Source organism: Heloderma suspectum, chromosome 3 (assembly GCF_057233095.1).
Source record: "Heloderma suspectum isolate Gila_16-S chromosome 3, 16-S_ref, whole genome shotgun sequence".
NCBI lineage: Eukaryota > Metazoa > Chordata > Lepidosauria > Squamata > Helodermatidae > Heloderma > Heloderma suspectum.
In genome coordinates, this window is record NC_139460.1 from 321,005,232 (window position 1) to 321,018,497 (window position 13,266).

General features: G+C 47.1%; 1 protein-coding gene across 1 annotated transcript in view; it reads left to right on the forward strand.

The window, feature by feature from the left end:
- Window positions 1–13,266, forward strand: part of LOC146351703 (cytochrome P450 2J5-like) — a 60,287-nt gene that overhangs the window by 22,813 nt on the left and 24,208 nt on the right. Inside the window, exons 2-4 of the mRNA XM_084845711.1 lie at window positions 2,848–3,010; window positions 9,845–9,994; window positions 10,205–10,365. Coding sequence (XP_084701837.1) covers window positions 9,853–9,994; window positions 10,205–10,365 — 303 coding nt within the window. The 5' untranslated portion in view covers window positions 2,848–3,010; window positions 9,845–9,852. The remainder of the gene's footprint in view (window positions 1–2,847; window positions 3,011–9,844; window positions 9,995–10,204; window positions 10,366–13,266) is intronic.

The window sequence follows — 13,266 nt, forward strand, 5'->3', positions numbered from 1 at the left end:
GAGTAAGGGCAGGCTGGTATGGGAGAAGGTTGTGCTTCAAGTGGTTTGGTCCCAAACCCTGTAGGGCTTTAAAGGTTTAAAAAAAACCCAGCACTTTAAATTGGGCTCAGAGATGTACTGGCAACCAGTGCAGCAGACACAGTATTGATGTCGCATGAGCCAAATGTCTGGTCCTCACCAACATCTGGAAACCATATTCTGCACCAGATGAAGTTTCCAAAATGTCTTCAAAGGCAGCCCCTCATACAGCAGACTGCAGTAGCCCAGCCTGAATTCACCAGAGCACGAATAACTGAGGGAAGCTTTTCCTCTCCAGTCAGGGTTGCAACTGGCATACCAGGCAAAGCTGGTAAAAGGGACTCCTGGCTACCACCGCCACCTGAGCTTTGCCAATTAGCAGCAAGTCCAGGAGTACAATCAAATCACGCCCTTCACCCTTTGTGGGAGTGGAACCCCATCCAGGACCAGATATCTTCCCCTATCTAGGTTAGGGGGGTTCCCTACCCATAGTTCTTTTGTCTTTTCAGAGGATCTTATTGTTCTGAATACAATTCAAGAAATTTTTTCAGTATTAATTGCGATGTATTGTCTTTTAGTAATTTGGTGGATGGGGTCACAAAGAGTCGGACACGACTGAACGACTGAACAACAACAATTTGGTGGAACATACATTTTAAGGATAAAGTCATATCTTTTCTCCATAACGTCCAGCAAGATAACTTAATAAGGACACAATCCTGTGGCTGCTAGACAGAGTCTAGATGGCCATAGCATTTTTCATTTTCTGGATCTGACCTCACAGCCAGCGCTCCGAGGTCGGTTCCCAGAAAAACCCCTCCCCCACTGCCTCGTAGGCCGCGCAGCTCATCCCTTGCTCCACCGTCGCAAGAGCAGCACACAGCTGGGGAAAAGGGGGCGTTAGTGGGGGAGGGGACAGCAGAAGCACCATCATGACACTTCCTAGGTGCTGTCCGGTCTCCCCCTCACCAGAGGAGCTGTGGCTTGACAGCCAAAATTGGCCATCTAGCTGTGAAGGCAGGGTGGCTGGGGCATGGAGGAGAAAATCCTTTCCATGTTCCACCCACCCAGCATTGGATAGTCAGTCGCCTCCGAGTTGGGAGACGGCCGACTATCCCCATCAGATTGTGCCCTAAGTCAATAAACAAAGCATTAGAGTGCAATCCTATGCATGTTTAGACAGAAAAAAGTACTACTGCTCCCAGCATACCCTAGACAGCATAGCTGGCTGGGGAATACTAGGAGTTGTAGGACTTTTCGCTGTCCAAATTTGCATAGCATTGCACACTTAATTTCTCTTGAAATGTTACTGCTTCAGGATATCCTAAGCAGTTTTTCAGGGACGAGTCCAAAGACACAATGCATCTAACAGCAGTGCTCTTATTATCAAACATACCCATCTCACATATGTCTTAGATGTAGTTGCCTGGAGAAGGAAGAAATAAAATAGGTTTCTCTGCATGACCCCTTTCCATCTGCTTGCAACATAAGCTAGTATATGTTGCAACATGGCCTAGATCATTGTGTGTGTGGGGGGCAAATTTGGCCTTCTGGCCCCCCCAATCTAGAACTCCACAGTTCCACAGAAGACCATGCCCCCTTTTCCCCAAACAACAATTCTTTGGGGGTTTTCCCAGCTTTTGTCCAGAATTTTTTTGCAATTCTAAAAGGTTGAAATGCCTCTGCTAAGGTTTAGTGACCAGCAGTAAGCATTTTAAGCTGAGGTATGCTGGTATTTCTTGTTTTTCTGCCCCTGCCCCTTTTGCGTCCGGCCCCACCCACCAGTGGAAAGTGGACCCTGAGAGCTTCTTCAAAATGTAATCTAACCCTCTGGCTGAAAGAGGTTCTGGAGCCCTGGCCTAGATGACGCTAGTTATAAATTCTGGTCTACCTTCACACCTTCACCTTCCCTTCCAGCAGAACCTCTGACACCAAGTGATCTTAGCAGTGAAACCCTCCTCACAACCCATTAACTCTCTTCAGTCCAGTAGTCTTCAGCCATTTCAGACCAGGGACCCGCCTTGAGCCCAAATGTGCATTTGGGACATCCTTCTTTCCTTTTTACCATATATTCTGCATGGTGGTATTGCTGCTTTGCGATCCACCTTAGGTCGGGCTGTAACCCATGGGTGGGTCCTGACCGACCAATTGGAGACCCTTGCACCTGGTGCTCTCCAGATGTTTCAGACTTCAGTTCCCATCAGTCCCAGCCTGCAGAGCTAATGATGAGGGTCCTAGGAGTTGTAGTGCAAAACATATGGGGGCACAAGGTTGCAGAAGGTTGCCCTAATGGCCAAAACGGACTTTACTGTAACTGTGTGTCTAGCTGTTGTATCTCATTTTCATTTTTACTCAAGAGTACGTGTGCCCCCTGTCCCAATCTGGACCTTAAAATCCCCCCTACGCTACCTTTACTTAACTACTCGACATGCAGTTCAAGTAATGTCTGCTTTGGCCCTCAGTCATCAACATTGTAATGCACTAAAGGTTTTGTTATCGGTGCAAGTCCTGTGGGACTGAGCACCTTCCTGCTTGTCACAGGGGGGCTGGGCAGGCAGAAGGCCTCTCTGCTGTCCTCATCCTAGGCAGGTGCGAAGCAGGCAGGAGGAGAGAGGAGCATGAAGGAAAGGCAAGAAAGGAAGATCTGGCACGCATCTGAGGGAGAAAGGAAAACTGGGAGAGAGAAGGCAGAGAGGAGAGGTGCACATGGCAGGAATTGCAGAGGTGAGGAACTGAGGAAGGTGATGTTCATGTGTTAACTTGAAATAATAAATAATCTGCTTTGTTTGATTGCAACATTTCTGTTGTCTACTTTGACACAAACTGCAGCTGGCAAAGCAATATGGAAATATTTACACCGTCTGGCTAGGACCTCAACCTGTGATAGTTCTGTCTGGATTCCAAGCTGTGAAAGAAGGGCTGATCAACCATGCAGAAGAATTCTCTGAGCGACCACTGACTCCTTTCCTAAAAGATGTAGCAAGAGGAAGGGGTAAGTTGTGAAGAGTAAGAACTTGTACAGCTCTTTTTTCTAGAGAAAATATAAGACAACAAAGGATCTCTCTATGAAAGTTTCAGTCAACTGGAGAGATCATTAGCAGCTGAACTCTGGAAATAGCAATTGCACTGTGTTTACCAGCTTTTAATGGGATTGCCACCAAATCTGTAAAACACAGCATCACCCTCACTTGGAAGACAACAAAGGTGACATGAACTGATTGTGATCAAGGTTTTCAAGGGCTTGAAAGGTATACATGGAAAAGCCATGTCTAAAGAGCAGTGAAACAGAAGGCACTGTGAAAGGAACAAAGGAGGGCAAGAGCAGGTGAGTTGGGAGGAAAATAAGAGACAGATAGGCAGGCAATCAGGTACATGAGAACAGTGCACTGCATGCTACTCCCATAGCAAATGCATGAGGATAAGAGCAAGTCATCCAGATTCCTCTAAGATCTGATCTCAGGTTCTGTTTGTGGGACTTGTAGCATATGTAACTCCTGCGTTGGAAACCATAAACATGGTTGGATTAATTGTTTCTACCTCTGCTTGCAAGTCAGATACAGCTAGGCTGAGCATCACAGAAGTGGCTCAGCGTTGCAGTTCCTCAGTCATCCCCAGATATCTGTATAAATCCCTTTGAAATGGAAATTTAATCATAGAAGTGCAATGCAGATGAATTGCCATGAATGCAAATTACAATAACAACATCAATCCTCACATGTGACTACAAAGAACATAAAGCCACGTCAAAAAGCCCCCAGAGCCAGGGCACCATCTTAAAGTAGAAGACCTCATGGTTAGTCCTCACGGCTTCAAATGACAGCTGGGCCTATGTTAAGTATGAGGACTTGGTTTGAATATGGTATATTTAAGAGGCGGTTCACTCAATACACTGTTTCTCTATGTAAGCAGCCCCAATGTCTCTCAGGCACGCACTCGTGTGGTCAACTATCATATGTGAACTTGGCTATCATGTCTATGGAGGGCAGCAATTCCCATGAATTATATCTCCACAGATTACGATTTGTGCAGGAAACACTAGTGTTACATTGAAATTTCACACTGAACATATATAACCTGTGGATATCGCACATGAGTGTACGTGCAGCGTTAAACATTAATCTAGGAAACCTAGCTGAACCACATTAATTATTTATGTACTATTATACTTCCTTTCAGAGCAAGTCCTTTTGTTGTTGTTGTTTATTCGCTCAGTTGCTTCCGACTCTTCGTGACTTCATGGACCAGCCCACGCCAGAGCTTCCTGTCGGCCGTCGCCACCCCCAGCTCCCCCAAAGTCGAGTCCGTCATCTCCAGAATATCATCCATCCATCTTGCCCTTGGTCGGCCCCTCTTCCTTTGGCCTTCCACTTTCCCTAGCATCAGCATCTTCTCCAGGATATCCTGTCTTCTCATTATGTGGCCAAAGTACTTCAGTTTTGCCTTTAATAACATTCCCTCAAGTGAGCAGTCTGGCATTATTTCCTGGAGGATGGACTGGTTTGATCTTCTTGCAGTCCAAGGCACTCTCAGAATTTTCCTCCAGCACCACAGTTCAAAAGCATCTATCTTCCTTCGCTCAGCCTTCCTTATGGTCCAGCTCTCGCAGCTAGGGATGTACAAAAGTCACTTACCTTTTTGCAGATTGTGTTTGCAGTGGGGGGGAGGTGCTCCGTCCCTCCCCCCGGAATCCTTGATGGGGGGGGGGCAGGCGATCCAGTCCTCCCCTCCGGAATCATGCCCGGCCGGCTCTGCTCCGCAGCTGGCCAGGCCCGTCCGCAGCCGGAGTTCTGGCTGCAGACTGGCTGCTGTGGATGCAAATGGTGGCCGCCATAGCGGCCGCCATTTGCATCCAGCCAGGCAGCCGTGATAGGCTACATAAGTATTTACGTAGCCTATCACGGCTGGGCAAAAAAACAAACAAACAGTGTACGCAAATGGCAGCAGCTACGGCGGCCGCCATTTGCGTTCCCTATTTTTCAGTGTTTTAGCTTACATAAATATTTACGTAGGCTATTACGGCAAAAAAAAAAAGGGGAATGTAAATAGTGTAGTGGGAGCTATTTGCGTTCCTTTTTTTTTTGCCGTAATAGCTTACGTAAATATTTACGTAGGCCAAAACTGCGAAAAATAGGGAACGCAAATGGCGGCTGCTGTAGCCGCCGCCATTTGCGTACGCCGTTTTGTGGGGGGGGGGTTTGCTTGGCTTGCCGTGATAGGCTACGTAAATACTTACGTAGCCTATCACGGCAAAGACCCAGATGCAAATGGCAGCCGCGGCAGCCAGTCGAAAGACCAGCCGCCGCCGCCGGAGCCGCCACCGGAGCCGCCGCCATCCGGAACATCCGCCCCAGGTAAGCCTCGTCCCGGGGGGAATCCGCAGGGGGGCGGGGGGGGCAGGCCATTCCACCACGGATTTCGGGGGGCCGAATGCCAGTGCATTCAGCATTCGGAATTCTCCGCCATCCCTACTCGCAGCCACTTCAACATAATTGCAGGTGATTCCACCGAGATGAAAGTTACAAGACATTTCTCATTCCCTCTGGAAGCTGGAAGCACTTCAACACTGATAATATCACTCAACCTAACAGGACATCCTGTCAGTCCTTCCAAGTTTGCCCTCACTTGGGATTGTGACCTCTATCGAGGTGTGCTTCCATTATGGTGATGCTAAGGGCCGGAGAATTCCTAAGGAGACCCAGACCTTTCCGGTAGTGATTAATCTGCACCTCGGCAAGAGCATTATTTCTGGCTGGACTGTGGCCTTGAATTGAATCACCAAGGTAACTACTTGGTCTATCTGCCTCCTTCTTAGGGCTTCATTTATACTCTGAAAGAGTTGTAAGTGCTACCTGCATATCAGCCAGTTTGGCCTTGATCTCAATAATAGCTGCATTAATATCAGAAACACTAAAAAAAACTTCTTGGCTAGTTTACTGGTTAATACATCGTGCATCTACAAAATCCAATTCAAATGTAGTAGCCTCATGGCCACCTAGAGGTGACTCTAATGGGGGGGGTGAGTATCTCCATTGCTAAGAGAATCCTCTAAAGGTGGTAATTCGCTACTACTCTCAACCAGCAAATCAGCTGTATCTGGGCAACTAAGGGGTGCATAACAGTATTTGGAAATTCAGCCAAGATACCTACTTGATCTAAAGTTTGGTGTTGCCCCAAAAAACAATCCAATTTGGTTTAAGAGGAGGAGAGTCGCCATTAGATAATTCACTGCCAAGCCTAGCTGTTTTTTTTAGGCTTAGGGGCCATAATAACTAACTTATAAAGGTAATTATTCCAATAAAATAAAGTACCAAACCCCTCACAATCCTCCACTCTTCCACCTAGATGTTCAAAGGTGGGTCACTACAGCCAAAACAGTCACAGTAGGAATCACAGCCCACCAAACAATTCACAAGGCCAAATTGACAACAAAACCCATCTTTGATCTAAAAGTCCCAGTACAAATATCAAAAATAAATGATTGATTGCAGTCAGAAACTCCTTCGGCTTATCTCCGCAGAGCGTTCGAAGCTCCAGCAAGTTATCTTCACAGTAGTGTAAGCAAAACACCTCTGTGTCAGCTTGTAAGACAGAGGCAGAGCAGACAGAGAGTCACCAATTCTTATAGTCCCCCATTATTGCAAGATTAAGTCGACCAACAGGTACGCAAACTCAGCTCCCAATGTTATTCTTTGCTGTATTTTCAACTCGTTGTAGCTTCCACAGGGAAGCCTTGAGAAGAGAAGACTGAGGGGAGATATGATAGCTGTCTTTAAGTACTTGAAAGGTTGTCCCAGAGAGGAAGGCCAGGATCTCTTCTCGATCATCCCAGAGTGCAGGACATGGAATAATGGGCTCAAGTTACAGGAAGCCAGATTCCGGCTGAACATCAGGAAAAACTTCCTGACTGTTAGAGCAATACGACAATGGAACCAATGACCTAGGGAGGTGGTGGGCTCTCCCACACTGGAGGCATTCAAGATGAGGCTGGACAGCCATCTGTCAGGGATGCTCTGACTTGGATTCCTACATTGAGCAGGGGGTTGGACTTGATGGCCTTGGAGGCCCCTTCCAACCCTACTATTCTATGATTCTATGAAACAAAAGGAAGACCGATGAAGCCACCTGGACCAAACCATCTTGACACTGTAGATAGCAACAATGGCGCCAGCATCCCCAGTTCCTTCTCCGACACGTAATCAAGAATAGTTAGTTGCACTGGCAAGGTATCGAGCTCAGGGAAAAACTCCTGGAATGCTATGGATGTGAGCCAGTGCTCTCATTAACCATAGCTAATTACGCTTGCCAGAAAAGAGATAAAACAGTTTCAAAAATACAAAAGGACAGACCACATCATTTAGATATCTGCTTCGGGTGCCATCTTGATTCCCCTCCTTCCTTCTTTTCAAGTCTGCATCCACTATAGGAACAAACCATGAATGTTTCAGTGCTCACAGGTGGAATTAAGGGGGTCTTCTGGGGCAGTTTCTGAAGCTGTGAAGAAACAGTATATTTTTGTTTGTTTATATGTTGTAATGTTTGCATACCATGAGTGACCTTGGATTTGGTTATAATCTACCCAAGTACGCCAGACTTTGCTATGGTGTCTTGGGCATAAGAAGTTGTGGTTGCCTTGCTTACAGTTGCTGTGGAAGGCTGGCTTCAAGCTGATAGTTTCAACATTACTAGGACCATCTGCCTTTTTTTGGATGCATACCAGTTTGATAGCAATGTACCATTTCAGTTGGTCGTTGTTGTTGTTGTTCAGTCGTTAAGTCGTGTCTAGTTCTTCGTGACCCCATGGACCATAGCACGCCAGGCCTTCCTGTCCTCCGCTCTCTCCCAGAGTGTGCTCAATTTCATATTCATTGCATCGGTGATGCTATCTAGCCATCTCATCCTCTGCAGTCCCCTTCTCCTTTTGCCTTCAATCTTTCCCAGCATCAGGGTCTTTTCCAGGGAGCTTTCTCTTCACATTAGGTGGCCAAAATATTTGAGCTTCAGCTTCAGTCTCTGTCCTTCCAATGAGCACTCAGGGTTGATTTCTTTTAGGATGGACTGATTTGACCTCCTTGCAGTCCAGGGAACTCGAAAGAGTCTTCTCCAGCACCACAGTTCGAAAGCATCGATTCTTCGGCGCTCAGCCTTCTTTATAGTCCAGCTCTCACAGCCATACGTTGCTACTGGGAAAACCATAGCTTTGATTAGACGGACCTTTGTCGGCAAGGTGATGTCTCTGCTTCTTACTATGCTGTCTAGGTTTGCCATAGCTTTCCTCCCAAGGAGCAAGCGTCTTTTAATGTCATGGCTACAGTCACCGTCTGCGGTGATCTTGGAGCCTAAGAAAATACAATCTGTCACTGCTTCCATTTCTTCCCCTTCTATATGCCAGGAAGTGATGGGGCCAGATGCCCTGATCTTAGTTGTTTTAATGTTGCATTTCAAACCAGCTTTCACACTCTCCACTTTCACCCTCAACAAGAGGCTCTTTGGATCCTCTTCACTTTCTGCCATTAGGGTGGTATCGTCTGCATATCAGAGGTTGTTGATAATTCTCCCAGCAATCTTAATTCCGACCTGTGATTCATCCAACCCGGCGTTTCTCATGATGTACTCTGCATATAAGTTAAATAAGCAGGGCAACAATATGCAGCCTTGTCATACTCCTTTCCCAATTTTGAACCACTCGGTTGTTCCATGTCTGGTTCTTACTGTTGCTTCTTGTCCCTCGTGCAGGTTTCTCAGGAGACAGGTAAGATGCTCTGGTACTCCCATCCCTTTAAGAATTTGCCACAGTTTGTTGTGGTTCAGTTGGTCAGGGGGCAACAAATGATATTGTGGGAAGGCCGCTACCAAGGCCAATCTAGAATTTGATTGATCTTATGTTCTGGGCAAGGTGTTTCAAAATAAAAGTTGCTGATTAATAGGTGGAGAGGTCAGCTGGAAGAGGGCTCAAGGAGGCAGAGCTCAGAACTGGGAAGAACACAAGCCTTCGAGTTTGAGAGGATCCTCCTGGAAGAAGCTTTTCAGGGCAGAGATGGTGTCTCAAGAGAGCAGGAGCTGTGAGGCTGTGGTGAAGTTTCAAGCAGGCAGCATAACCCAGCACCAGAAGGCTTTAAGCAGAGGCCTCAGCAGAGGGAATTTCAGGGAAGGTCCTTGAATATGAGCCGTCCTAGAAGACAGAAGCAGCAGGAAGAGCTGGAGGAAGAGGAAGACTGCTATACGGCATTGATTCCTGGCTGTGTGATGTTGGCTAGGGTGGAGTTTATGGTCATGTGGTCTGGTGAGCAAGCTGGTGAATGCTTACTTGGCTAGGAAAGACTGCCTTACATAGGCGTGCGCACAGGGTGTGCCAGGTGCGCCCAGGCGCAGGCTAATGTCTAAAATGCAAAGCCACTTAAAAAAAATTAATATGCTCTTTTGACCACTGAGGAAGACCTGTGTCAGAATGCGTTTGGTCATTCTATATTATGTCATATTGTGGTTGTATTGATCATTTTAATCTGTGTTTTTCTAGTAAATAATTAAGAGTATAAAGATTCCAACAACAAAAATTTTTAAACGTTATATACCAACATTCGCTTACTGTGAGACCTACTGTGGATCCCCCTGTTGCGCTGTTGCAGAGGCAGCCGTGGGATCAGTAATGGTACTAGATGGAGACTGATTCGGCCTCAGCAATACAGTCCTTAGGTTCTGAAACAATGGGTGGCTCTTGGATGCACAGGCACCATCTCCAGTAGATGCTGACTTTGCTAGGTTGGCAACCTAACAATTTTAACAGGAATTATGTGAATAACAACATCTCATTGATTCTTGATGGCTTCAGGTATTGTAATGTCAAACGGTCACACCTGGAAGCAGCAGAGACGGTTTGGTCTAGTTGCTCTGCGGAAACTAGGACTGGGGAAGAAAGGCATGGAGTACCAAATAGAAGAGGAGGCCCAGCAGCTGGTGGAGACTTTTGCACGTGCAAAGGGTATGTAATACGAGGAGATGATACAGGCACATGTCCCAGTCTGCAGAAATCTTTGTACACTGGGGAGTGCAATTTCATTTATGTTAGGTGATTTCTAACACAAAAATAAATTGCCAAAGATCCCAGTTGTCTTCCATGTGCCACCATGAAATCCCACTCTGGGTATTAACAAGAGAGGTTAGATTGATATTAATATACCTTAATTTCCAGGGCAGCCATTTGACCCTTCCTTGCCCATCACCAATTCAGTCTCCAATGTGATCTGTGCTGTGACATTTGGACACCGATTTTCTCTTGAGGATGAAAAATTCCAGACACTGATGGAAGCTCTTTATGTTGTCTTCAAATTTGTGGGCACCTTCTTTCATATGGTGGGTAGCCTTTTTCTTTCTTACTGACTCAGACAGGTCTCTGTCTTAGATCTATCTCCCCTCTCAGCATTATGAAAACCTTTGTGACAGTGGTTATACTGTTGGACTTGGACAAGTGAGACCAGGGTCTTCAAATCCACCCTCACATTTGGGCCAGTTCCTATCTCACAACTCACCTATTTCTCACAATCATTGTAAAAATAAAAGGGGGTGAGGAGACTATGTATGTCACACTGAACCTTTTAGAGTTACATTTTTATCCCATCTTTTCTCCAATTATTCACCTGAATATAGAATCCTTAACGTTTAACATTGCCATTTATTTATGTACCATGTGTCTATCTTGATTTTATTTTCCTGAAGTATTCAAATAGGTTCAAAAATTATCAGGAACAAATCACTAGGATAAAGCATCAAAACAAATAAAATCACAATTAAAATGCCCAGAATAACAGAGAAAATTGTTCATAGCAGCTTGAGGATAAAACAGCCAACCATGTTCAGAGCAGAGCAGCACCTCACAGACAAATGCCTACTGAAACATCTTAATAGCCCACCAAAAATGCAGAAAGAAGATCAGCTCCAGGGTCCCCAACCTTTTAGGGCCAGTGGTAGGGATGGCGGAGAATTCCACCACGGACTCCAGTGAGGCCAGATTCTAAAGAATCCCTCGGAGTCCATGGCAGAACGGAGCAATCCCCCCGCCACCCCTGAAGTCCCTGCGGACAGGATCCTACCTACTCAGGACGCCATTTGCGTCTGCAGCAGCCCGGCTGAGGATCAGCCCGGCCAGCGGCTCTGCAGACATGCTGCAGAGCGGAGCCGGCTAGGGAGGATTCTGGGGGGGAGGAACGGATCACACACACCCCGTCGAGGATTCCGGGGGAGGACCGGATCGCCTCCCCCCCCCCGCGGCAAGGTAAGTGGGGTTTTGTACACCCCTAGCCAGTGGGCACATTTTGAGAGTGTGCTGTGGCCATTCTCACAAAATGGCTGCCATGGTCAGTGTGCCCTTTCCCAAAACACCAATTTTCAAGGAAGGCAAACTAAGAAGACTACAAGAAAAGTAACTTGCTCAAGAACCCAAACACAAGGCAGAGGTGGGGTCTGAGTTCCAGAACAAAAAAACACTGAACTCACCATTCCCTGTTCCCATTTTACAGAAGGCAAACTAATGAGGCTCGGGGTCAAGTAAGTTGGCCAAGAAACTGAGTACAAGACAGAGGTGAATCTGAGCCCCAAATACTAAATTATGTATTTCCCCAGAGAAGCAACACAAAATACCCATTTCAGAGAAAGCGAACTGGTGTTGCTGAGAGAAACACATACAGGAAAAACACACACCTACGCCATCAATGAAAAGAAAAGAAAACCAGGCAAATCCTGCAAGGACCATAAAAACACACCACAACAAAACAGACAAACACACACAGTGTTAAAAAACAAAAAGCAGGCAACCCCCCCACAACCCCAACACACACACACAGCGCAGGCAAAACATCACCTTGCTCCCAACCACCCTTTTAGCCCAAGCGTACACCCAGCCGCTCCTTCTAGTCCCCTGGAAACAACCTCCCATCCCAATGTATTTTTTCTTGTTTTTCTGGGTGGCATGTGGGTATGCCTCAGAAGAAAGCACTGGGCCGTAGCTGCTTGCCATTTTAATTTTCAAAGAAAGCCTGGGATCCACAGCTGTATCCCTCCAATAGTAGGGATGTCAGAGAATTCCACGACGGATCTCGGTGAGGCCGAATGCCAGTGCATTCGGCCCCCCAAAATCTGTTGCGGAACGAAGCCCCCCCCACACGAAACACGCACAAGATGAAGTCTCCACCGCCCCCACCCCACGAAAGGCATGCAAAACGGAGCACTTACCTGCTCCCGTCCCTGCTGCTTTGCCAATCGCGGCCGTCCTGTGGCCGCCATTTGCTTCATCTTCATAGCCGTGATAGGCTACATAAATACTTATGTAGCCTATCATGGCTAATGCAGGGATGCCATTTGCGTAATAACTATTTACGTAGCCTATCACAGCAGGGGAAAAAAAAACCCAGCGTACACAAATGGCAGCAGCTACTGCCATTTGCGTACGCTGGGGTTTTTCCCCATGCCATGATAGGCTACGTAAATATTTACGTAGCCTATCATGGCTCAATACAGGGACGCAAATGGCGGCGCCTACAACAGCCGCCATTTGCGTCCCTGCAGGGCTGCCCAGCGGCCAGATGTCCAGCTGCAGGCAGCCGGAGCTGGCTGGTGGCTCCGCGGCTTGGCCACGGAGCGGAGCCGGCCAGGCAGGATTCCGGGGGGGAGGACCAGATTGCCTCCCCTCCCGTCGAGGATTCTGGGGAGAGGGACAGAGCGCCTCCCCCCACCGCGGATTGCCCGGCACAGAGCCAGGTAGGTGTTTCATACATCCCTATCCAATAGTGAACTTAGTGAGTTCCAGCAAAATTGTAGCCAAATAGTAGCCACCTAGAGGGCCATTTTTTGGTAAATCAAACAAACAAACAAACAAACAATGCCACTGAGAAACAAGAAGAGTTCAGCATGCTCAGGAGAAGACCAAGATTTGCAAAACTACAAAATGAGGGGGGTACAATCTAAGGTATCAAACCTCCCACCGTGGCCCAATGAGCCTGGTCAGTGGGCACAGAATGGTGTTTGGCAGTGGGGCCAGGGGGACAGAAAACGGATTGGGAGGAGGAAGACAGCAGAATGAAGCATGGTGAAATACGTTGTGGCAGGACATCAGGAGTTCAGCCTGGCCCCCTCTGTGAAGACAAGCCAGAAGGTGAAAAGGGAACACAAGAACCCACCACCTTCCGAAGCAGTCCGCTGGAGTGGCAAAGAGCTTTTTGCAAGCCCCCTCCAATATTCTTGTTGATAGGCTGGTACATG